This window comes from Pyrus communis, chromosome 10 (genome assembly GCF_963583255.1).
Source record: "Pyrus communis chromosome 10, drPyrComm1.1, whole genome shotgun sequence".
Lineage (NCBI taxonomy): Eukaryota > Viridiplantae > Streptophyta > Magnoliopsida > Rosales > Rosaceae > Pyrus > Pyrus communis.
This window is the reverse complement of record NC_084812.1, coordinates 6,324,204-6,349,250: the sequence shown is the minus strand read 5'-3', so window position 1 is coordinate 6,349,250 and position 25,047 is coordinate 6,324,204. Positions and strand designations below refer to the sequence as shown.

General features: G+C 37.7%; 3 protein-coding genes and 1 pseudogene across 5 annotated transcripts; 1 reads left to right on the top strand and 3 right to left on the bottom strand.

Annotated features, from left to right (window-relative positions):
• Positions 1–7,159: 7,159 nt before the first annotated feature.
• On the bottom strand, positions 7,160–7,946 carry LOC137746686 (vacuolar iron transporter homolog 2-like; annotated as a pseudogene).
• Positions 7,947–8,695: 749 nt separating this feature from the next.
• Positions 8,696–10,772, bottom strand: LOC137748406 (uncharacterized). Its single transcript, XM_068488551.1, has 4 exons — positions 10,702–10,772; positions 9,415–9,827; positions 9,212–9,328; positions 8,696–9,014 (listed from the first exon to the last, which is right to left on the bottom strand). Exons 2-4 carry the CDS (start codon positions 9,790–9,792, stop codon positions 8,937–8,939), a joined length of 573 nt encoding a protein of 190 aa, XP_068344652.1. The 5' UTR covers positions 9,793–9,827; positions 10,702–10,772; the 3' UTR covers positions 8,696–8,936.
• A 5,447-nt stretch (positions 10,773–16,219) lies between these two features.
• Positions 16,220–20,459, top strand: LOC137747175 (subtilisin-like serine-protease S). Its single transcript, XM_068487219.1, has 11 exons — positions 16,220–16,781; positions 16,874–16,968; positions 17,110–17,207; positions 17,308–17,466; positions 17,813–17,924; positions 18,015–18,543; positions 18,621–18,715; positions 18,812–19,054; positions 19,131–19,245; positions 19,363–19,549; positions 19,668–20,459. The coding sequence occupies exons 1-11, from the start codon at positions 16,686–16,688 to the stop codon at positions 20,231–20,233; spliced, it is 2,295 nt and encodes a 764-aa protein (XP_068343320.1). The 5' UTR covers positions 16,220–16,685; the 3' UTR covers positions 20,234–20,459.
• Positions 20,460–20,633: 174 nt separating this feature from the next.
• LOC137747176 (uncharacterized) lies at positions 20,634–21,943 on the bottom strand. Of its 3 annotated transcripts, none has more exons than XM_068487222.1 (2): positions 21,776–21,943; positions 20,634–21,309 (listed from the first exon to the last, which is right to left on the bottom strand). In XM_068487222.1, the coding sequence occupies exon 2, from the start codon at positions 21,254–21,256 to the stop codon at positions 20,810–20,812; it is 447 nt and encodes a 148-aa protein (XP_068343323.1). In that variant the 5' UTR covers positions 21,257–21,309; positions 21,776–21,943; the 3' UTR covers positions 20,634–20,809. The 3 variants fall into 3 exon arrangements, with proteins under 3 accessions (XP_068343323.1, XP_068343321.1, XP_068343322.1); XM_068487220.1 differs by having other exon boundaries at positions 20,634–21,276; XM_068487221.1 differs by having other exon boundaries at positions 20,634–21,269.
• Between the last annotated feature and the right edge of the window lie 3,104 nt (positions 21,944–25,047).

Sequence of the window (25,047 nt, the reverse complement as noted above, 5' to 3'; positions counted from 1 at the left end):
AATGCTATCACTATCATGAACTAGGGCATTTTCAGTGGGAGTGTCCAAAGAAACCTAAGGAAGAGAAGGCAAACTATGTGGAGACAAAAGAAGAGATTTTGTTGATGGCACTTGTGGAGTTCAACGAGGCAACAATGGAGCACACATGGTTTCTTGATTCTGGATGCAGTAATCACATGTGTGGCAAAAGGAACCTATTCAGTGAGTTTGATAGCAGCTTCAAAGAATCGGTGAAGCTTGGAAATAATTCCAGCTTGACTGTCCAAGGCAAGGGAAATGTTCGAATGGAGGTAAATGGTATGATACACGTGATCACCAGTGTGTTCTATGTGCCAGACTTGAAGAACAACCTGTTAAGCATCGGTCAATTACAAGAGAAGGGACTCTCAGTGCTTATCCAACATGGAAGGTGCAAAATCTTTCACGAGGAGAAATGTCTAATCATGGAGACCAAGATGAGTTCTAATCGGATGTTTGCAATATCAGCCCGAAGTCCACCAAAGGAACAAAGATGTTTTTCTTCTCAAACCACTGATCAAGCACGACTTTGGCACTGTCGCTATGGGCATCTTAGTTGGAATGGGCTTAATGTACTTCAACAGAAGCATATGGTGGAAGGAATGCCGCAGTTCACTGCCTCTCAAAGGGTATGTGAAGATTGCTTGGTGGGGAGACAACACAGAGATCCTTTTCCCAGAGAAAGCACGTGGAGAGCGTCCGACGTACTACAAGTAGTGCATGCGAACATATGCGGGCCAATTAATCCTATGTCAAACAGCAAAAAAAGGTACCTTATCACCTTTATAGATGATTTCAGTAGAAAAACATGGGTTTATTTTTTGGTAGAGAAGTCAGAAGCATTTGGCACGTTCAAAACCTACAAAGCACGGGTAGAGAAGGAAACTGGGACACCAATAAGAAGCTTAAGGACAGATCGAGGAGGGGAATTCACCTCACACGAATTTACAAACTTATGCCAAGAGAATGGAATTCACAGGCAATTAACTGCAGCATATACTCCCCAACAGAACGGTGTAGCAGAACGAAAGAATCGCACCATCATGAACATGGTACGAAGCATGTTGTCAGCTAAGCAAGTTCCAAAAACTTTCTGGCCAGAAGGAGTTAACTGGGCAGTGCATGTGTTGAACCGATGCCCTACTCTTGCCGTGAAGAACAAGACACCCGAGGAAGCATGGAATGGACACAGACCATCCGTGGACCATTTCAGAATCTTTGGTTGCATTGCTCATGCCCATGTACCTGACAATAAAAGAGTGAAGCTTGATGACAAGAGCTGTAAATGTATATTGCTTGGGGTGAGTGAAGAGTCTAAGGCTTATCGTTTATTTGATCCTGTCTCACAGAAAATAATCATAAGCCGGGATGTAGTGTTTGAAGAAGACAAACAGTGGGTTTGGGATGACAATCACAAGGAAGTTAGCGTGACAGATCTCGAGTGGGATATTGATGAAGAAAATGGCACTGAGATGACAAATCATCCTGAGTCTGAAAGTAATGAAGAAATTGAAGCTGGTCATGGTGGCTCAATAGTTGAAGAAGACAGTCAAGTTGATGAAGCCCCACCTTTCACAGGACGAACCCGAAGACCACCAACTTAGATGAGGGACTACGAAACGGGTCAGGGCTTATCCGATGAAGAAAATGAGAGTATGACTCAATTAGCACTATTTACTGATCAAGATCCCACAACCTTTGAAGAAGCAGTGAAGTCCGAGATATGGAGACAGGCCATGGATCAAGAGATACGGGCAATCGAGAAGAACAGTACGTGGGAATTAGTCGAGCTACCACCTGGAGGGAAAACTATCGGAGTAAAATGGGTATTCAAGACAAAACTTAACGAGAATGGAGAAGTAGAAAAACATAAAGCTCGACTAGTCGCTAAAGGTTATTGCTAACAGTACGGGATCGACTATGCAGAAGTCTTCGCACCAGTTGCTCGCCTAGACACCATCCGCATAGTAATCTCGCTTGCTACGCAAAAGAACTGGGACATTTATCAGCTTGATATCAAATCCGCATTCCTGCATGGAGAGATAGAAGAGGAGGTATTTGTTGATCAACCACCCGGGTATGAACAGAAGGGGCAGGAGACAAAAGTGTATCGACTAAATAAGGCTCTATATGGACTTAAGCAGGCTCCCCGAGCCTGGTACAGTCGTATAGAGTCGTATTTCGTCAAGGAAGGTTTCAACAAATGTCCTCATGAGCACACATTGTTCATCAAAGCTGCAGAAGAAGGTAAGATCTTGATAGTATGTCTTTACGTCGATGATCTTATTTTCACTGGAAATGATAAGATGATGTTTGAACAATTTAAGAAATCTATGATGGTGGAGTTCGACATGACCGATCTCGGGAAAATGAGATACTTTCTTGGTATTAAAGTAATACAAGGTTCTGGAGGAATCTTTATTAGTCAAAGAAAGTATGCTCAGGAGATATTGGAAAGATTTAACATGGATCAAAGCAATTCCGTGCTAAATCCCATTGTTCCTGGTCTCAAACTTACAAAAGATGAAGGAGGAGTAGAGGTTGATGGCACTGTTTACAAACAGATGGTAGGAAGTCTCATGTATTTAACAGCTACACGTCCTGACTTGATGTTCGTTGTGAGTTTGATTAGTCGATACATGGAGCGCCCAACTGAAGCTCATATGCAGGTGGTTAAAAGAGTTCTCAGATACGTTAAAGGAACTACTGAGTTGGGGATATTCTACAAGAAGGGAGGAACTGAGGAGGTAATTGGGTACACTGATAGCGATTATGCAGGTGATCAAGATGATAGAAAGAGCACCTCAGGGTATGTGTTTATAATAAGTTCAGGGGCTGTCTCTTGGTCCTCAAAGAAACAGCCAGTTGTAACCTTATCCACCACGGAAGCGGAGTTCATAGCTGCAGCATCAAGTGCTTGTCAAGTAGTATGGTTAAGAAGAATTTTGAAGAGTCTTAATCAGGAACAAAATGGTCCAACTCTGGTGTATTGTGATAATGTTTCGACAATCAAACTTTCAAGGAATCCTGTGATGCACGGACGGAGCAAGCATATTGATGTAAGGTTTCATTTTCTTCGAGACTTAGTTAAAGGAAGAGATCTGGAGCTGGTGCAGTGTTCAACTCTAGAACAAGTTGCAGATATTTTCACAAAACCTTTGAAGGGTGATGCTTTCTTGAAGTTGCGTGAATTACTGGGCGTCTGCAAATTTTCAGAAGTAAACTGAATGTTTGAGTATTCAGTTTAAGGGAGGATGTTAAAGTTATTAGGTTTTCTGTTATCACTAGGATTCCTAGTCTTTAGGGTTGTTATTCAATAATCCCTATTCTTAAGGGACAAGTATGCATTTTCTGTTTTTGACGTAGTCTTTACCACGATTATAGGACCTGTAAAATCGTGGGCAGTTATTTTCTTTTCTGTTCAGATGTGAGGCTATTTATTAGCCATGATTGTTGCTTGCATTGAATAAGAATTCTCCCTTTGCTTTGAGTAAGCTTTCGAACTTTGCATTGCAGCAGTCCTTTGCAAGTTTCTGGTTCCAACAATAATTACATCACTTCCTGTCGGTACAATATTAAATTTTGAAGGATGGTCCGTGAAATGTCAATGTTAGCAACATATGAAGAAAGACGTTGGCAATATCAATGGTGTTAAGTTACGCCTATCGGTTTGAATTACAGAGAACTTGAATGAAAAGTTGGATTTAGACTGAAATGGATTTTTATCTTTAATCACAAAGTTATTATTGGGAGTTTATTAACTACATAACTAACATTGACATTTTACAACACCACAATATTTTTTTTAAGGGGATCACTTGGTGGTTCACCGTGGTAGTCTCATCTTTTTGGAGATCTAAAAAGTTTACAGAGGTATTTCAACATTCTTCTAACTATTATCTTGTAATTCAACAATGCCAATAATCAAACTCAGAAATACAGACATGAAATTCGTCTCCAATTACTAAACCAGTATGAGATAGTTCACAAAGACAATTTGTCCAGTCTAGCCTTTCTACTAAACATGACGAACATACATTTGACCAATCTCATTCACAACTGGTCCCAACGAGACTAATAAGTCCTATGTTCTCTCTTTTCTTTTGTGTATCATTAATTATAGGCTAAATTTTTTTCATAGTCATGTGGTGAGCCGCTACTTTTAAATCAATATGTGATGAAACTATTAATTTTTACCTTGTGGTGAAGTTCGCTATCAATGATAGTCCAAATCGAAATTTCTCCCATAATCTCATCCAAATATAGCGATAAAAAGGTTATTCCATTCTTTTATCGTTTCTTTCTTTGACAGTTTAATTTTTTTATTATAAAAAAAATAGAGAAAAAATAAGAAATCTCTCCCCATTCTCAGCCTTATATGCCACACCGACCCACAACCTTACCCTCTCTCTCTTACATAACCCCAACCTCATTACCCCAAACCATCACCGCCCACCACCATTAATCAAACCAAATTCAATGTTTGCATAATAATTGATTATTCTAATTTAGATACGGTGAGGTACTTTGTGATTTTTCCAATCTTGGGTTTGGATTTTTGATCCTCTTTGTGGAGCTAAAAATAATTCCAAAAATTCTATAGACGACACGTGGACTTTTGCTCAAGAAGGACAAGATTGCACTCATCAAATGGGTAGGCTACTCAGATACTTTCACGCGTAGTTCACACCCCTGAAGGTCCCTGCAGCTGAATGCGACTGCCCACAACTCACATGTCATTGGCAAGGAAAAGTTAAAGCATTAAAGATAATGATTAATTACTCAAATCCTATCTTTAATACATTCTCAATTGAAGATTGACTCCATTCAAGTAAGTAATCCATATTTAAATCAATTAGGGATAATTACTTCCTCCATAAAACCTTGGCAAATAGGATGCCGCCATGTGTAAGGTAAAACCCTAACACCATAGCTAGCCACTCCCCTATATATACCCCTATTCTGCCAAATTTCGGTAAGCTTTTACAACCTTGAAAATCCCTAAATACTTTACTTTTCTCAGAGAAACTAACTTAGGCATCGAAGATCCATTGGCCTAACCCCCCATGGGAGGCTTAGGTTCTTGATCAAAGGTATTGATTGTTTTGCAGGTGCATTTTCGTCAAAACTAGAGACGGCAAAAATTTGCTTAGACAAATTGGTGCTTTCATGAAGAGTTGATTCAAATATTCAAAGAAGCCTCTTGCATTTGGTTTCTTGAATTTTCTGTTACGTTGAATTTCTCACACGTTGTATCCATTAATTTTTCCTAGAAAAGTTTCTTGAAAGGATACAATGGTAGGAAATTCGGACACCACGACGAATGAAACCCCGTACGTACAAGGATTTGGACCAGAGAGTGGAGACGAGGACATAGCCCCAAGATGACGATCCTCAAGGCTCAACGCAACGGCGAAATGAGTCTCACAAGCGTGGAGCCACGCCATTACCGTCGCTACGACCCAACAGCCACGACAAGGCTGCCAGGCCACAGCCCAGATGCATGCATCACTGCCCTTGCAGCAACCCAATCCCCAAAACCCTGGGCAGGAGGCCCAACCCACCGCAGTAACAAGCCTAGCTGCACAACGTCAGCCAAGCTAGGGGGAGTAAGCCACGGCTCAGCGTCAACCAGCTCATGCGCGACCCCAAAGTGTCCCTACGCACGCTCTGACCACCTAGGCGGGTTAGCTTGCTTTGACAACCTAGCTTGTTGCCCAATCCAATTCGAGGCCACTTCTGGTAATTTCGATTCTGGCCATCGATCCCGCAATCTACCCAGGGTTATTTTCACCCCACTTTTCTACAAGAATGCCCACTCTGGGCTCAAGCTTTGTACCTGCAATCCACTACACTTCCACCACACATGGAAACGCCTACTATCCAGACTCTTATAATCCAAATGGAACACAACCTACCTAGCAAGTCACCAATTTGACCAGCTCTCTCGCACAACAAACCACCTTGGTGAACCAGCTCCTTGAGCGCATCGAGACGTAACGCGCCCCAGACAATATGTCTCGAAGCAGGACAAAGGCAAAAGAACGTGACTTATTCCAGCGACGTCCCGGCAAAGAGCCGTTCAACCCGCCACGAACCATGCATTCGAGTAGTGTGCACTCTCGTTTGGGCCCTTGGGAAAACGTTTTATCCCACCTCAGTGCGCAAAGAAGTGTTCATTCCTGACTCGGTTTACTTGTCAGTGTGCATTCGAGGTTAGGTCCACACTCCGACGAGTACTCAAGACATTTCAGGCGAAACATCCATATGAGGCTAGGCCCACAAAGAGATCCTCATGCGAGGCACCGGAGTAGGCACCCACATGCAACTCATAAAATAAAATCATCAATGAAAAACAAAATGAAGAGGCATTTTACCAAACGATCGAAGCGATCTAATTGTTGGAGAATCGGCATTGGAAGACTAATTTCCTCTTTTTCGTTTTGTCCATGATCAAGACGTTGGCGTAACTACATTGAAGATAAACAAATATAAAGCAGCTTCAAGCATGCATTTTTGCAGCTAAATTGTAAAAGTACTAACATTTTCCAAGAAATGTTATCCGCACCTTACCAAATTATCAAGTCTCTACTGCATCTCTAACATTTGGTCAAGCTTTGACATTACTTAGTTGTATCCGAATTTCTTTTCAAAACGGCATGCTAATTTGATCTGTGTCGCTCCAATTTTATCGGAATCGTTACCCGAATTTCTTGGAGTAAGTTTTTCAGAGGATCCAAACTTGTTACATCTTGCGTGACAAGTTTATGCATATATTAAGCTAATTAAGCTTATAACTAGTCTGATTTCTCGTAATTAGGTTCATTGTTTCCCAGATTACATCGCTCTAAACAATATCCACTTGGAATTGTTTAAGAAATTTATTTATTCTTTTATGTAATTTAATCTCACGTCTCTAAACTTGATTACATTCATCATTCTTTGTAATTTGTTATTTAACAAGACAAAAAAGTCTAAATTCAACCTTGAGAATTCTATGAAAACCCGGACTTGCACGAGAGAAATTTTAACTACGACTGGGATGCCGAAAGATCTTCTCGACTTGCACAATAAATATATGCATAACTATATATATTGTGTGGTAAATTCTGCATATGGTAAATTCTGGATACAGAAACTATCAGTCCTTTTCGTTGGGACTTTTTTTTTCATATGGCATGAAGCAAGCCATAAGTGACGGCCACGGCAACCACCCTCCAACTAAAACCCTAAATGCAGATGGCATGGCCGGGGATCCACCCATACGAGCTCCCACGCCGCCAAAGAAAGCCAGAGCTATTGAAGCCACCATCACAACCACCGCGATTCTTACAGTATTTTGAGGAATAAACACGGCTGAGAGTAGAGGCACAAGTGAGCCGCACAGAAATGCCAAGGCTGATGCAGATGCTGCCTTGTGTGGACTCGGCAATGACTCCTCCCCTTCACTAACTTGTGTGATCTCAACGGCAGTAATCTTCCTCGCTTTCTCCGGCTGCTCTGGCGGCTTGGATGGTGAATTTCCAGATGGGAGTACTCTTGGAGTCAGTTCAATTGAAATGGTTAAGTTAGATTTTTCATTCCTTTCTTTCTTACCCATCTCAGTTTTTAAACTGCTCTGTCTTAAAAGAGAAGTCTTTTCGATATCTCTGTGTTGAAACTGAAACAAACTCCCCCACAGCCATGCTACAAGCTCCTGCAACAGCTCCTGCTATGCCGGATAAGATCATCGTCCAACGATCTACCTTAGCTGCCCCAACACCAAGCATCAGCGACATGGTTGACAGCAACCCGCCGCTTGCTCCCAGAAGAGCAGCTCTGAGCCACAGAGCTCTCTGCGCTTGCTCGGTCTTCGTGTAATTCTCATCGTCAGTTACGGGAAGCTTGTGTTCAACCGGGGTTTCAAGTGTTTGATGAGAAGTATCCATGGGAAAGAGATGGAAAAATTTTAGCGCAGCAATCGGGTTTGGGGAGTGTGGCTTCTTCAATTTTCCACAAGCTCGGAGGAACACGTGGTGTTATAATTCGAAAGACAAGACAAAGACAAAGACTATGCTCCCACATTTGATGATCGAAAACCAACCAAAAAAACCCTAGGTGGTTCCGTTGAAGACACAGAAGCCAAACGTTTAAACCTATGTACTTGTCACATCTCATGCTTTCTGCTAATATTCAAAGAGAGTTGTGACCAAAAGGTGACGGATTTGAGTCGTGGAAACAGCCATTTTGCAAAGCAAGGGTAAGGTTACAATTCCATTCTGTCGAAAGTTTCGATAGTTCTTTTCATGCTAGGTATGTGCAGAGGCATTTATACACTTGAGATTCATTTGTTTGCAGGTAACTACAACAGATGATATGTTTCACTGGAGAATTGTGTTCCTATGAGATCGAAACAGATATTTTCATAGGCAAACACTATACTTCTTATGCTGGTTTCTCCGGATTGAATGTATGAAGCTCACCAAGGTATTCGATGCTTAAATCCGAAGAAACAAGATGCAATTGGTTAAATCCTGAATTTGAAACTATTATCTATTCAAAGAGTTCGATTTAGTAAAATGAGATGTCTAGGACTGCGATGTGTGATCTGCATGGTTTATTTCACAAGTGTCCTGTATGACTAGAATAACTAAAACCACAGTAACCATCAGGTACATCTAATGAGACAAGATCAACATATATAATCATCAATCATGCCACTTTCCTGGAAAGAATCAAGAAAACAACTGGAGAATAATCGGTATCATTTACCTTTGCGAGTGACTTTGGAGCTTTGTGTGGACTGTAATTAACTTGTATCTTATCTAAACAAAATCAAATAACTAAGACCATAACATAGGATTACGAAAAAGAATGAAATATGCCGGTTGAGATAAGTCTGTGTGGTGGTTAGAACATTGAAGGTGCTGTTTTTTACCCTATCGATAGCCATCCCTCTTGTCTTGCTCCTCAGCTTCCTTGTTAGCAGTTTGAACAGATTTAAACCACAGGAATGCCTGCATTCAACATCCACGTTATGAAGGCAAGAAGGGGATTGAGTTTATATCATCCACAAACACGATCATCCATAGGACCATCGCATAGGTTATTGACCCATTGAAGCGTATTTTCAGTGGTTTGGCATAGCACAGTAGTTAAACAGATTGAACAAATCAAATCAAATAAAAAAGATAAAAGAAGTAGAACAGCTTACAGAAGTGGGGATGCCAGTAAATGCAAAAAATCCAAGCACTGGAGCATAAAATATGCTGTCTGAACTCAAGATTCCGAAGACTGGCTTCTCGTTCACATACTCGAAAACAGAACCTATCTGCAGTCCAACATTACTTTTCCAGTTATAAAACAGATCAAGGGGTGGCATGCATGGTTTCAAAGGGACTGGAAGAGGGAACTTACTGCAGCGATTGCAGTGATTGCTGAGGCGAACAGATAAACAAAAAAGGGAATCTCAAATCCCTCTTGTGAATCATCTTTCTTGCCTTCATTCTGGGCCCAAGGAGGGGGCTCGTCTGAATCTGGTTTAGCCCAAGGGGGGATTTTCTCATCGGACTTGCTTGATTTTGCAGAACCTTTGGTGACAGCAGAAACGGAAAACCTATAAGATGACTTCTTTTTTTGAAAGCTGTTATGGTTTTGATTTCTGTTGGCAATGGTTTGATCCAGGATTCTGTGTCCAACACCCAAGAATGATTTGCGTAATGACAGATAATCATTTCTACAGCCGTGGTTTACAATTATATTGGAATGGCATGCAAACAACACGGTCGCAGCCATAGTTTGTTCCTCTTTCTTGTTCTCTCTTTCTGTTACTGAAAATGTGAAGAGCCATAAAAAAAATTAGCAGCTTTGCATCACTAGTTTACAGGTGTTTTCCCACAAAGTAAGATTGCTACCCTCTTGTGCAGCATTCACGACAACTTATAGCGGCAACATAATTTGCATAAGTTCAGTAGCACAAGTTTGTGAATGACTTAAACAAACTCAAACTAATGCATTCTTCTGTGGATAAGCTCCACAAATTCAATCAAAATTAGATAACCTCATTACCCGAAATTGCGGACTTTCTGTGGTCTCTGTGTATGGCTTTCTAGCTTTGACAAAATAACTCTCATGAAAATGTCATTAATTAGAAGAATATCTAGAGCCAAATGAGAAGCTTTTTAGCTACATCTCAATCATTCATTAGCAAATTATCTATTGAATCGCGAGGCCAACACTAAATTAGAAATAACCCAATTCATAGTTTTCTAGACATTAATTGTATTGTTCTTTCTGCTCGACAATGCGATATTCTAAACTACTCTAATGTACCATAGCCGATCGAACTTGGTGCAAGAGGCACACAGGAAAATGAGAATTTTTAATCTTTTTTTAATTAAAAAAGGGAAAGATAAGAGCTTTTAGTCCAGTACTAAAGAAAGCTTCTTCCCAAATGACTGAAATCTGAACAGAAATTCATGCAACTTATGAAAACAAGAACTTTTCTGCATTAAACGTGAATTTTAGCACATCAAAGTTTAGGGATTATGTTTACAATTAAGCTGAGCTGAATTTTTGAGCAGATGCAAATTGCAGTGAACTGAATACCCAATTGGAATTTCATTAGTGACGACTTAACAGATAACAAAATTATTACAGAAAATTAAGAGGAAAATATGAGACGTGAGCGAGGGGAGAGCTTACCTTCTTGCTGGTGTTCTGTTTTTGTTTTATTTGTACCAGTTGATGCTCTGCTCTCTCTCTCTCTCTCTCTCTCTCAACATCAGATGCCAACTATCTCTGTATTATCAACACGTACGGATGTCTTAGCAATTTTTGCTGGACACGGATTCTTTGCCCTTCTGTACGTTCTTGTTTTGTGTGGTCATAATTAAGTCATGCTAATATTTTATATTATTTTTTATAAAAATAATAAAATAAAAATAAATAATAATATAAAATATTAACGTAAATGACCACACAAACAAGAAAACACAAGAAGACACGAATGACACTGAAAATAGAAGGGCACACAATCCTTGTCCTTTTTTCCGCTCACCTTTGATAAAGAAAAGGACTTGCTTTATGTATGTGTTCACGTGCCTTCGTCACTCTCATGTTTCAAATTTTTTATTTATTTTAATTTTAATTGGATTACTTGCAATTTTCAATCAATAAAGTTTATTACCCCAAAAGCTAAATAGATATTATAGAATTTCACACCAAAATCTGTACTATTCACGGAATAGGATCCTCTCAAGATCCTTTAATCATGTTCGTTCAATTGAAAGTCGAATAGCTAGGAAAATGACCAGATGACCATGACGCCATCGGAATGAGAAAAATCTGCTATGTTGTTGGCAACAGGAGGGTTGAGAGGGGCGCATATGTCGCAAAACACGACGACATCATCGTCGCAGAGAAGAAAGAATAAGAAGAATTGAACAACACAACTCGAGTGACGTGGAGCACGTGTAGCCGTTGAGCTTCAAATGTGGGACGACAACTTGCTTTGATACTATGAAGAAAGTTAAGGTTTCACCATAAAACCAATTTGCAATATAGGGAGTAGTCTACCTCTTATAAGCACATGCAATGTCCATCATCTCATCAATGTGAGGTTCATTCTTAACAAAAACGTGTTGTAGGAGGATCCGAAAGAAGGAATTCAGAGAGGATCCCATTTCCCATCCTATGATTCACCAATTCATCAAAAGAAATTGTTAGTATAAGTCAAGCTATGATATCACTATGATCCATATTTCTGCACGAGTAATGTTATTCATATCATGTTTTTATACCATATTTTTATACCATCTTAGGTGACATTTGATGTAGACATTCATATCATTTGAAAATTTTGCAAAACCCAAGGAAAGTAATAAGAAAGACTCCTCCTCATATACCACAATCATCATTTTAATTAACTAGTTTTTCTTAATTATTAATTTATTAAATAATGAACTAAATTTAAAAATCTGGTTAATTCAAATGATGTGGCTGTTCACATCAAATACTATCTAATATTGTATGAAAATATAATACAAAAACATAATATAAATAACATTACGATTTCCGTACTCCAAAAAATATGCCAGAAAAATGCAGCTAGTTTATTATTGATGAACAAGAAAAACTCTAGTGTAAAACAGCGATACATCACTTTTTTTCTTTTCTCACTTCACATGTGAGAACACTCTGTTGACTCGCAACCTGACGTGGAAATATATAAAAATCTCGCATGAATGAACCACTCCAACGTTGTAAACATCGTATCGTTTGTTCAGTGGAGAGAAAAGGAATAAGGGTAGCACAGCAACACGCAATAGGATTTAACATAATTGCTTGCCGTATTAGTGAATTGACAATCATCTTATCCTTGTCTACTACCTTTTGAGATTCGATGCCTTCCAAGTCTTAATTTCTTGGAAAAGATCATAAGCAATAATGGTGGATACGAAATCATATATGTTAAGTTATCATTTGATAATTATGTAATATTTATTCATCATAGTCATAATTACTCATGATGTTAATCACTATCATTACTAAACTCACAGTAAAGTGCTAGCTTTACACGATTGGCATGCTTGTGGTGGGATTTTTTTTACCGTTGCAAATCATCATGATTAACTTTGCATGAGCAATTAGTTAGGTGAAGTTTCCAATTTTAACTCTCGATTATGATTCGTTTCAATTTGGATTGATTGCCTAAACTTGTGAACATGGTTGATGATAGAAACTTACCTGCCGCCAATGGCGTAGCCACACCAAAGGCTACGGTGGGCTGTAACTCAGGGAAAGTTTGTGGCAATATGTATAATTGTATATATATTTTACTGCGTAGTCTAATAAAATAGACAAAAAAATATGCAAAAAGAATTATTTTTTAATGATACTAGCCTAGCGAGTATGTAGCACAATTAGAAATATAAAAATTATCATGGAAATTGTGATACCATTTTGTTCAAGATTATTCTGCTTTGATTCAGTGAGCTTTATATAAGTTTCAATCAATTTTTTTTTTTTTTTTTAATATTGCCTTTACATCTACTTTCATTGTTTTGCTTTGTACTAGCTGTGTGTTTGTAATTGAGATGTCAAGTTTTCTATCTTCTTCTTGTGTTTGCATCTAAATATATGTAAGTTTGATGATTCATTGTAATTTTTGCGGTATGCAAATACGAAGCTTAATTGAGTTCATACCAAGAAAATTTTAAGACTTCAAATAGAGAAGTTAAACTTAAATTTTTACATACAATATGCATGTAGCAAAAAAAATAAATATATATATATATATATATATATATCATTTGATTTTGGGGTATTTTTTTAGCTAACCCAAACAATAAATTTTTACATACAATATGCATGTAGCAAAAAAAAAATATATATATATATATCATTTGATTTTGGGGTATTTTTTTTAGCTAACCCACCCACAAAATTTTCTAGCTCCGCCTTGCCTGCCGCGTGTCCTAACCCTCGATTTGTCTTCTCACGTAACTTTATCAAGAGATGAGAGACGGACATTTTATGAATCAGTTGCAGCCCTAGTTGAGTTTAGTAAGAAATGAATAGGTAGATATTTCTTTGAAGGCAAATCATCCTCAACAGCTTAGGCATTGGGTCCGTACTTGACTGGTTTACTTGGCAGATGAAATTTGAAGAAGCTGAAAGAGATATCTGGACCCTCAGAGGAATGAATAATTCCTATCATGGTACAATATGAATGTTTTTGTTATTACGTGCGACTCCACCGTCCAATTGATCAACATTTTCAACCAGTAAAAAATATTTACTTCTACAGATTGCTGATTGTCCTAATGGAAAAGTCACATATAAATTAATGAAGCAAGAAATTTCATTCATACATAATTATAAGACTGTTAACGTATTCTTCGGTCTAACAACACTGAGTAATCTTATCGGGTCGTTGTCGATTTGAGTCGTTATCGGGTCATTCGTTAACAAGTTAAGTTGTTATCGGGTCATACGTTAAGATAATGAGTACGACACAAAAATGACCTGTTTGCCTGGTCTACACATTAGGCATGACAAATTCTTGCATGAGTAGTTAACCCGACACGAAAAGACATAAAAATAATATATTCCGAGTCAACTGGTTAACGAGTGGGATCGTTACCGGATCGTCTGTTAAAACCCGTTAAGATAATGGGTTTGACACGGCATTATCCATTAAGATAATATGAAATAAAAACGAAGAACACGACTAACATGACTCGTTTGCCAGATTTTTCAAACAAAATAATAATAATTCATAATCTGGGGATATAAATTATATAATTCCCCCGTTTTTAGGTACTGTGTCTAATTGGCTCGGTTTATTCTGCAGTTTATATATTCCAATCCTTTTTCTCAGCAGAAAAGAAGCTTCAGAAGCACAACATTGCAGCATAGGCACGTTAATCTACATATTCCACCAATGCTTTTTAATTAAGTAGTTGACAACTGCCATGACAAGTTTACATCGTGAACAAAACCTCATTAACTTAATTATATACTAGCATTTGGGCACACATAAAGTGTCTGAGAAATTTTTTATTTTTTTTATTTTTTATTTTTGAAATAGAAGGAGAGAGAGGAAGATAGTGATATAGAATGTGAGAGTGAGAAGTTTTTATTTATTTATTTATTTTTAATTTTTAGTTTTAATTAGAGATATGTTAATATTACATATAGGTGAGGCTTTGAAAAAAAAAACAAAATTTAGTTGTGTGAAATTACTTTTCTACCTCATATTTCTTATTCATGTTCTATTTTAATTAGGGGTTAAACTGGTAATTTCATAGGATTTTGGTTGACAATGAATGTTTTATTAATTAATAGACTAGCATATGGGCACACACAAAGTGTGTGAGAAAATTTTTTATTTTTGTTTTTGAAATAGAAGGAGAGAGGAAGAGAGTGATAAAGAATGTGGGAGTGAGAAGTTTTTATTTTATTTTATTTTTTAAATTAGAGATATGTTAGGATTACATGTATGTGAGGTTTTGAAAAAAAAAACAGCAAAATTTAGTTGTGTGAAATTACATTTCTGCCCCATATTTTTTATTCATGTTCTGTTTTAATTAAAGAGTTAAACTGGTAATTTCATAAGGTGTTAGTTGACAATGAGTGTTTTATTAATTAGTAGAGATAAGATATAAATAAATAATATTGGCCAAGCATGTTCTAGTTGCCAATTGGGTTGAATAATTCATGATTTCCGTATAATTTTATATAGTAATTCAAGGGTCACGGGTGTTAAAATCTTAGAGATAATATAATCATGAAATCCATGAAGAAGTTGGTTACAATGATGATGAAATCGCCCTTGATGTGTTTTTCGATTTTTTTGTTTTTTTCAAAAAAAGGGACTAGTTTGTGGCCTTATTATTACAATCTACATTTTTTAGAGCCGGTAAGATTTACAAAGGTATTTCAGTTTTCTTATGCCATCGTCGTGTGATTCACTAATGCTAGGAATCTAACCCTAACGCGGTTTGTGAAATACAAATTTAACGTTCGTCCTCAACCACTAAATCACTGCATGATGGTTAAGTTTTGTGGACTCCTTTTTGGTATGAGAATTTTGCTGTTGTAGACGCTAGATCGATAGTTGATCTATTCAAAAGTTAATAATGGCCGTAATCCTTAAACCTAAAATCATGTTTCACTTTACTCCTCCAATAAAGTTACATTTTGCAAAGTTGTAAATTTGAGTACAATAAAATGGTAAAAAAGGAACAAAAACTTGGCAGAAGAACTAAAGTGCAACACATGAGGCAATTAACATAGTCAAGAAACTAAGCTGAAGGTTAAAGTGAAATATAAATACAAGTTCATCGGATTATATCTACTGATACTTTATCTTAAATTAACTTAATTTTGGAAAGAAAAATTCAAACTCAATCACATATGAAGAATACATCCGCTTCGGCAATATAGCTACGCTCACATCTGCCTATTTTTCCTGATTTATCACATCACATTTGTACAAATAGATCATTTACTCAAGCAGTTGAGCATGTCTACAAATAAGATATGGTCTCATCAAGACACACCACAAATAACATCCCGATCATTTTTATTTTTACTTAAAAAAAAGGCCAATTAATTGCTTCACCACGATAATTAACTTTTTCAGAAGTCGAGAAGTTTTACAAAAGTATTTTAGTCTCTTCTTAACTGCACGCCCTTCATTAAAATGCTAAACAATGTGAATCGTGATGATCATATAGTGAGTTGCTTGAGTGCTCCACCAACTGCTATGTTTGCCGGCTTTTTATTCCTTCTTTTGATTACCAAAGATCGCTTTTTTAACGGTCCGGGTTTCAGGGTTTCACTTTTTAAGGTTGGTTTTTGGGTGCAAACTGTGGAGCGAAACCACAATCACCTCTCTCTCTCTCTCTCTCTCTCTCTAGTTTTGCCACCGCTCACCTACTATCTTTACACTCTCACCTCTGTCACTAATATTGCCTTCACGTTTCATAATCATCGGCGGTTGCTTTGTAACTGGGTAATTGTTGCAACGGCAATCAATCCCTCTGTTAAAAAAAGGACCAGAATTTTCCCTCTTCATAAAAAAAAACATCTTCTTGTTCTTTCTCTTATCCAACTGTTTGGCTCCCTCTTCATATTTATATCTCTTTGGGAAAGGTGTAAAAAAGTGGGGCACTTGAAAAATGGGGTCTTTTTGTTGCACTGGGAGAATCAGCAGCGTTCTGCTTCTGTTCTTATATGTTCTTGCTGCTGAAATTAGCATTTGCCTTTCATCCAAGGTAAAATAAATTCTGGGTTTTTTTAATTTTACGTTTTTCTTCTATTTTGGTAGTTTTCAGTGAGATTTTTTTTATTTTTTTTTGGGTTTTAGGTGTATGTAGTTTATATGGGAAGCAAAAATGGTGAGGACCCCGATGAAATTTTGACACAAAACCATGAAATGCTTGCTTTTGTGCATACTGGAAGGTCAGTTTTTCAGAAAGTCCCTTCCTTTTTTCTTTCATTTAAATAAGATCACAAATATATATGTGTGTGTGTATTTCTGATCTGGGGTCGCTTGCTCATCTCTGATTGTGTTGGTGATTTGCATCAATGGTGTTGAAACAGCATGGAGGAAGCTCGGGCATCTCACCTTTACAGCTACAGACATGGCTTCAGAGGTTTTGCAGCCAAGTTAACTGACCTCCAAGCTTTCCAAATTTCCAGTAAGTTCCCCAATACCACTTCAAGTAACTATAAATTTATAACGTGAGAAGAAAAAAATCATGCGTTTGTGATTTAAAACATGGCTAATTGAATTGACAGAGATGCCGGGAGTTGTTTCGGTTTTCCCCAATTCGAAAAGAAGCTTGCACACCACACATTCCTGGGATTTCATGGGCCTTTTGGGTGAAGAAACCATGGAGATTATTGGGTATTCCACCAAGAATCAAGTTGATGTCATTGTTGGTTTCATTGATACTGGTAAGGACTGAGCTCTGTTCACTTTTTTTTTCTTTTTCTTACCGTTAATTTTTACTAATTTACTCTTTCGTTTGTGCGTCTGGATCTATAGAACAATCTCTATCAAGTATTGTTCAGTCAACTATTGATTCATTGCCCATTTGTTGACTTGTTCCCCTGTTTTGTTTATATTATATAAGGCATCTTATCTCCTCTCACATGACTCATGTGGCATGAACATGCCCCATAATTTTTGCTTTCTGTACACATGAATGCTTTTGGTCTGATTGAAGCTATTTATGGACTAATTGTTTAAAGGGAAATATAGATTTTCCTTAATAATACGATTATTCACCGTCACGAGCAGGAATTTGGCCTGAATCTCCAAGTTTTGATGATGCCAACATGCCTCCTGTGCCAGCTAGATGGAAGGGGCGTTGTGAATCAGGAGAAAAATTCACCGCTTTAACTTGCAACAGGTTGTTTCATGGTTTGAATGGATTGTTTAGTTTAATTAATGGACATTTACAATTGGTAAATCTCAAATGGTTAAAAACTTTTTTCCATAGGAAAGTGATTGGTGCTCGATACTATAATTCTGGTTATGAAGCCGAGGAAGAGTCAACAACTACAGTGTCATTCAGGTCACCAAGGGACAGCTCAGGTCATGGCAGTCACACAGCCTCTATAGCTGCTGGTCGGTACGTGTTAAACATGACTTATAAGGGATTGGCAGCTGGAGGGGCAAGAGGAGGGGCACCAATGGCTAGGATTGCAGTATACAAGACATGTTGGAACTCTGGTTGCTATGACGTTGACTTACTAGCGGCATTTGATGATGCTATCAGAGATGGGGTTGACATCATGTCTGTGTCTCTAGGTCCTGATGCTCCTCAGGGAGACTATTTCAGTGACGCCATTTCTATCGGATCATTTCATGCTGCTAGGCATGGAATTCTAGTGGTTGCTTCTTCTGGAAATGAAGGAAACCCGGGTTCTGCAACAAATTTAGCCCCATGGATGCTCACTGTTGGTGCAAGTTCAACGGATAGGGATTTCACTTCTGATATCATACTAGAAAATGGTGCTAATTTCACGGTAATTCTGACTTCTTTTGTTTCAAGAGATTTGTGCATTATTTTCGCAAGCCTTATAAGTTCTGAATGCTTGATTAGGGTGAAAGTCTCAGTCTCTTCGAAATGAAAGCCTCAGCAAGGATTATTTCTGCCTCTGAAGCCAATGCAGGGTATTTTACTCCGTATCAATCCAGGTGAATCAAAAGGTACTTGGAAATGAGTTCTATTTAGATGTTGATGCATAGGGAATACTTAAAGTCACACTTTCTCTACTACAATTTGTGTTGCAGTTACTGTTTAGAAAGTTCCTTGAATAGAACCAAGGCCAGAGGGAAGGTTCTGGTCTGTCGACACGCTGAGAGTTCAACGGAGTCAAAGCTTGCTAAAAGTATGCTAGTGGAAAAGGCTGGTGGTGTCGGGATGGTTCTCATTGATGATGTAGATAAGGATATTGCTGTCCCATTTGTTATCCCTTCTGCTATCGTTGGACAGAGGATAGGGCATCAAATTTTATCTTACATTATACGTGCACGGTTAGTCTATAAACTAAAACATTCAAACTTTCTGTATTTGAATTTCTGTTTAATTGATTTTGACCGATGTGCACAGAAAACCCAAGTCACGAATTTTGCCTGCAAAAACTATACTGGGACTGAAACCTGCACCTCGTGTTACAGCATTTTCTTCAAAAGGCCCCAATTCTTTGACACCGGAGATTTTGAAGGTAAATTATAACTAATGGTCAGAAATCACAATGTACCGGCTTTGTAATCAATTAGTTCCACATCTTCATGCTCTATCTCTATGTTATAGAAAGCCTTATAACTATTTTGCTTTGTAGCCCGATGTCACAGCTCCTGGACTAAATATACTAGCATCTTGGTCCCCAGCAGCAGGGAATAAGCTGTTCAACATTCTTTCTGGTACTTCCATGGCTTGCCCACATGTAACAGGAATCGCCGCCTTGATCAAAGCCGTTTATCCATCATGGTCCCCAGCAGCCATTAGATCTGCAATCATGACTACAGGTAAGATTTCATTAGCTGAAACAACAATAAACTTGCAAGCTCAAACAGATAGTTTTCCAATCATCAATTTTGTGCCTATGATTGTATCGAAGAATCTGACAATGAATGGAACTTACAGCTACACTTCTGGATAAGAACTACAAACGCATCCTAGTGGACCCTGAAGGAAGAAGGGGCAACGCATTCGATTATGGCTCAGGCTTTGTGAACCCGAAAAGAGTCCTTGACCCAGGTCTTGTCTACGACGCACATTCAGCAGACTATGTAGAATTCCTTTGTTCAGTTGGTTATGACAAGAAGGCAGTCCACCAAATCACACGAGACAATAGTACATGTAAGCAGGCATTCCGAACAGCATCTGACCTGAACTATCCATCTATCACAGTGCCATATCTTGTAGGCAACTTCTCGGTAACTAGAACAGTGACCAATGTTGGGAAGCCAAAGAGTATCTATAGAGCAGCGGTGTCCCCACCCATCGGAATCAATGTTACCATTGTCCCAAATCGATTAATCTTCAATAGGTTCGGCCAGAAGATAAAGTTCACAGTAAACTTCAAGGTGGCTGCTCCACCAGCGAAGGGATATGCATTTGGGTTCTTTTCGTGGGTACGTGGACGATCAAGAGTTACCAGCCCCCTGGTTGTCCGAGTTGCACATTCAAACTCGGGGCTGCTGAGGTAACAACCCGCCCCGAAAATTAGATTAGAACCTTTGTTATCCTTACAGATAATAGAAACCTTACACACTAAGAAGCCAATGCAGAATAAAGATTAAAATCCTAGGTTACCTACAATTTCTGCACTCGCAGCTTGAATTATTATCAGATTATTTCTAAATTTTGTGGTTGAAATGAGATTTAAGTGTTAAACCATATATCAAAGAAATATTTACTCTGGATTGTGACTTACATTCTGTTATACCGCAATTTGTTTGTTCTCGCTTCCTCCGGCGTTCTCTGTATCCAACAGAGTTTCATCCGGCGTTCTCTATATCCAACAGAGCTTTCATGTTTCGGTTGTGTGAATTACATAACGTAAATTTCTGCATTTGATAAATGAAATTTCTGACTAGCAACATTAGCTCCAAAACAATACCGGCCGACAGTCTCATTCATCTTTTCGAAAAAGTATGCCAAAGAAGTTTTAACATTAATAAGTTGGCATAATGGCCATCCTCTAATGTTTGAGATCACACATCTAGCAATTTACAAGTGTGCAAATTTAACCACAAAAACGGGTAACGATATCGAGAGATAAACTACGATAAATGCAACCCCTGCGGCTGCAATTCCGACGGATCAACAAGGCCTTCTAGCACAACAAGCTTGTCCAAGAGTGCATGCTTCTCGTCCTCGAGGGTCTTGACCTCATCTTCAATCTCTCTCAGATCTCTCCCCAACGCAAAGCTCTCTTCTTCCAGCAGCAAATACTTGAGCCTCAGTGCACGGTACCTGCTTCCAGATGGGGAGGAGTCTGGCAACGAATCTGAGCTCAACCTCTCTGGCTGCTGCTGGAATGACGGAGAAACTTCATTCTTCATGTTTCTTTTGGTTCCTTTATGCCCTGCTTTTACTGGGAGTGGAGAAGTCCCGTTGGCATTGTTCCCTTGTTGCGGAAACAACGAGGCCTTCTGGGTCAAGGGTTTCTTTTTCTTCAGCTTAGGAGTCGAAAACTCATCAGCCAGCGGCTTCTTCGGATCCTGCATTTATCACCAAATGCTGCAATCTCCAATTCACAAGGATGGATGCATTAGAAACCCTAACACATCATTGATACCAAAACACCAGAATAACTTAATTCTGGTAAATGTTTGCATAGAACTTGAAATCCCATTACAATTTAAATTCAAATACCAAAGATTTCAACTTTCAAGTCACAAGCTTTAAGCCTGCAAAATAACTCTGAAGAATTCTCAATTTAGGTAAATCTATGCAATTATGCGAAAACCCTAACCCTAAAAACCCAATTCAAGAAATAAATCTTCATGCATATCTCCAATAAAGCTTCAATCTTTCTTCTCGAGAAAAAGAAAAAGAAAAAAAAAAAAAAAAAAGTAAAATCAACAAAAAAATGGATGAACCCTAGAATTCCAATTCAGTCGATTAACACATCATATTTGGGGATTTAAATCCATTCGTTTCCAGCTGCGCAAAGTAAATAATTGAAATCGACGAAAAGAAATTAGGATTTCAACGAGGGGTGGAGGAGGAGGAGGAGGAAGTACCTGAGGATGAAGATGTGACCTTGGGGAGTTTCCGGCAGCGTTTTGCGTTCGGAGCGTCTGCGTTTTGGGGTTTACGTGGCTTATGATTTTTAACACCATCTGTGATCTGTGGGCCACTGTTTGACACCACTTTTGGAGGTCGCCATGTTTACGAGAGACATGGTGTCATGGTGTGCGCTTTATTTTAAAATATATTATGTTTGTATGTAAACTAAACACTCGTATATATACAATTATTAAGAATAATTCAGCAAAATTTGTGTTTAGTTAGTGATTATCGTTGGATATGTTCATGAATATTAGCATCTGCCAAGTGCCAACACACTAAGGGCTGGTTTGGTATTGTTGTGCTTTGAAAAAAAACTGCTTCTGCTGTGCTATGAGAATAAGCAGCTGTGAAATAAAGCAGCAAAGTGTTTGGTAAACTTTTTTGTAAAAGTGCTTTTGGAAAAAAAAAAAAAAAAGCAATATTATAATATTTGGTAAACTTTTATGTAAAACAGATGTGAAAAAAAGCCAGTTTTTCAAAGATGGGTTTTGCAGCTTCTTGTTTTTGGCTTTTTTTCACCCAAAACTGTGAAAAAAAGCTGAAGCTGAATGTTTACCAAACACAAAAACGGCTCCCAGCTTTTTTTGATACCAGCTTTTTTCAGAATCACCTCAGTACCAAATCAGGCCTAAGTGTGTGTGAATATTTTTTATTTTTGTTTTTAAAATGAAGGAGAGATGAAGATAGTGAAAGGGAACGTTTTTGTTTTTAAAAGGAAGGAGAGAGGAAGATAGTGAAAAAGAACGTGGGAGTAGGAAGAAAAGGGAGAGAGGTTTATTTTTTAATTTTTAATTAAAGACATGTTAGAATCACAATTAGGTGAAACTTTAAAAAAAGGACAAAATTTTGGAAGGAGAGAGAAGAAGAAAGTGAAAGAGAACATAGATTGGGGAGAGGGAGAATCACAATTAGGTGAAACTTTTAAAAAACGACAAAATTTTGGAAGGAGAGAGAAGAAGAAAGTGAAAAAGAACATGGATTGGGGATGGGGATGGGGATGGGGAGAGGGTTGGGCGCGCCCCAGGGGGGGTGAAGAGAGGTTTATATTTTATTTTTTTTTAATTTGAGATATATTAGAATAAGTGAGGCTTTAAAAGGAAAACAAAATTTTTGCTGTGTGCAACTACATCACTGCCTATAATTTTTTTTATTTATGTTTAGTTTTGATTTATGAAGGTTTGGTTGACAATGAGGGTTCTATTAATATGTAGTTTAGATCGTCATATATAAGATATGTTAGAATCAAAATTTCAAGATATTTTTGTGGAAATATCGGAAAAATAAGAGTGGAAAGAGAGGTGAAGTCTAAATTTCATCTCATATCGAAGAAATTCTTAAATTTCGACTAAGATTGACAGATTTCATTGATATTTTCGACATATTAGATAAATAAATATGACAAACTGCCATATGACATTTCCTAAAGTTTCATTTAAATTTCTACATTCTTTAGCAACCATTTCCATGGAAAGTAATCGATATCTGATATTCATTAATATTTCTACAAATTTACATATCAAACCGATACCAATAATTTAAACAGTAAATGATAGTACATACAATAATCTAACTTTTTTATAGTGTTCATATGGAGATAATTGGAGTAATGGTCATCAACCTTAGCTCAATTGGAGATTTGGTCATGAACTAAAAATTTATGAGTATAGGTCCCTGAACTTGTTATAATGTGAAGCAATTAATCTCTTTGCTAACTCCGTTACAGCTTTCATCCAAAGTAAAGGGTTTACAAGGATCAAAAATAGATGGAAGTTCTAACGGAGTTAGCCAAAATGATCATTACTCTTCATTATTATCAGTGCAAGGGCCAAACTCACGAATTTTTAGTTCAAAAACTAAAGCTCCAATTAAGCTCAAGTTAAGCGACTGTTAAGCTAAAGTTATATGAAATCTATAAAAATAAAAAATAAAAAAAAATTGTTATTGGTACTCCAAAAATCTCATTTTACACTCCAAACTTTCTATATTAAAAAAAAAAATACACTTGTGAAAAGTATAGAATGAGATTTTTGAAGGTTAATAACAGTTCCAAAAAATAATACATTATTCTACCTACGTACCATTAAACAAAAGAATTATACTTGTAAATTAAAGGGTGTGAAGTGCGAACACGCAAACAACACAATACAACACAAACACTCACTCGTCTTCGTTTTCAATTTTCATGTGTGCCTTTAAGAGTAAGTAGGAAACATAAATGGAATAGAAAGTGCTGTTAAAAAAAGCGACTTTTGCAAACTCCATGACTAGCTACAAGTTGCTTTTGACCTTATGTATCTACTTTAGAAAATCAAGGGAATTTTCAATTAGAAAAAGTGCTTCTGAAAGCAAGAAATGAGAAGCCGATTACCAAAAAAAGAGAAAAAATTAAGAATCTCGCAGACTGTATTTTAGATGGTGTCAAGCACTAAAGTGACAAATTTAGCCACGAGTCATGTTAATTGGAATAAAGTTATATCTTCCCTTCCTTATTTTCAAACTTAACAAAAATAAATAATTATTAGACAAACCCCACGTACAATTATTATGTTTAAAGAGAATTTGGATGGCGATTTTACAACCTGGCTTAAATTTCCTAGTTGAGATCATGATTTTCCATATAAAAATGTCGAATCAATGACTCTATATCTGTAAAGCTAATGTGAATGCAGGGGCGCCAAGTCACAAGATTAAACGAAATAATTGTTAATTCATGATGCATGGCCATATTTGATTACGTTCCAAAATCATAATGACTTTTGCCAATGCATGGAAGTCTAATTTTCATGTGACAATTACGAAATTAGGCATGCAGGTAAAAGACTTGGCAAACGAGTTGTATTTGTCATGTTCGTATCATTTTTGTGGTATATTCGTTATCTTAACGAGTTTTTAATATGTAATTCGATAGCGATCTGTCCCGTTAATGGGTTTTTAACGTTTGACCCTATAACAATCCGACTTGTTAACGAATCGTGACGCTCTGTGTCGGTTAATGGGTCATGCAATAAATTACCATGCCCAATATCTAGACTTGACAAACGGGCCGTGTTCTTGTCGGGTTATGAGTCATGTATGAAATTATCATGTCTAATGTCTAGACCTGACAAATGATTGTGTTCGTGTCGTTTATGCGTCATACCCGTTTTCGTAACGGGCTCTTAATGTGCAACATGATAATGACCTGAATCCTTAACGGGTCACCCGATAATGACTCGATTCTTTA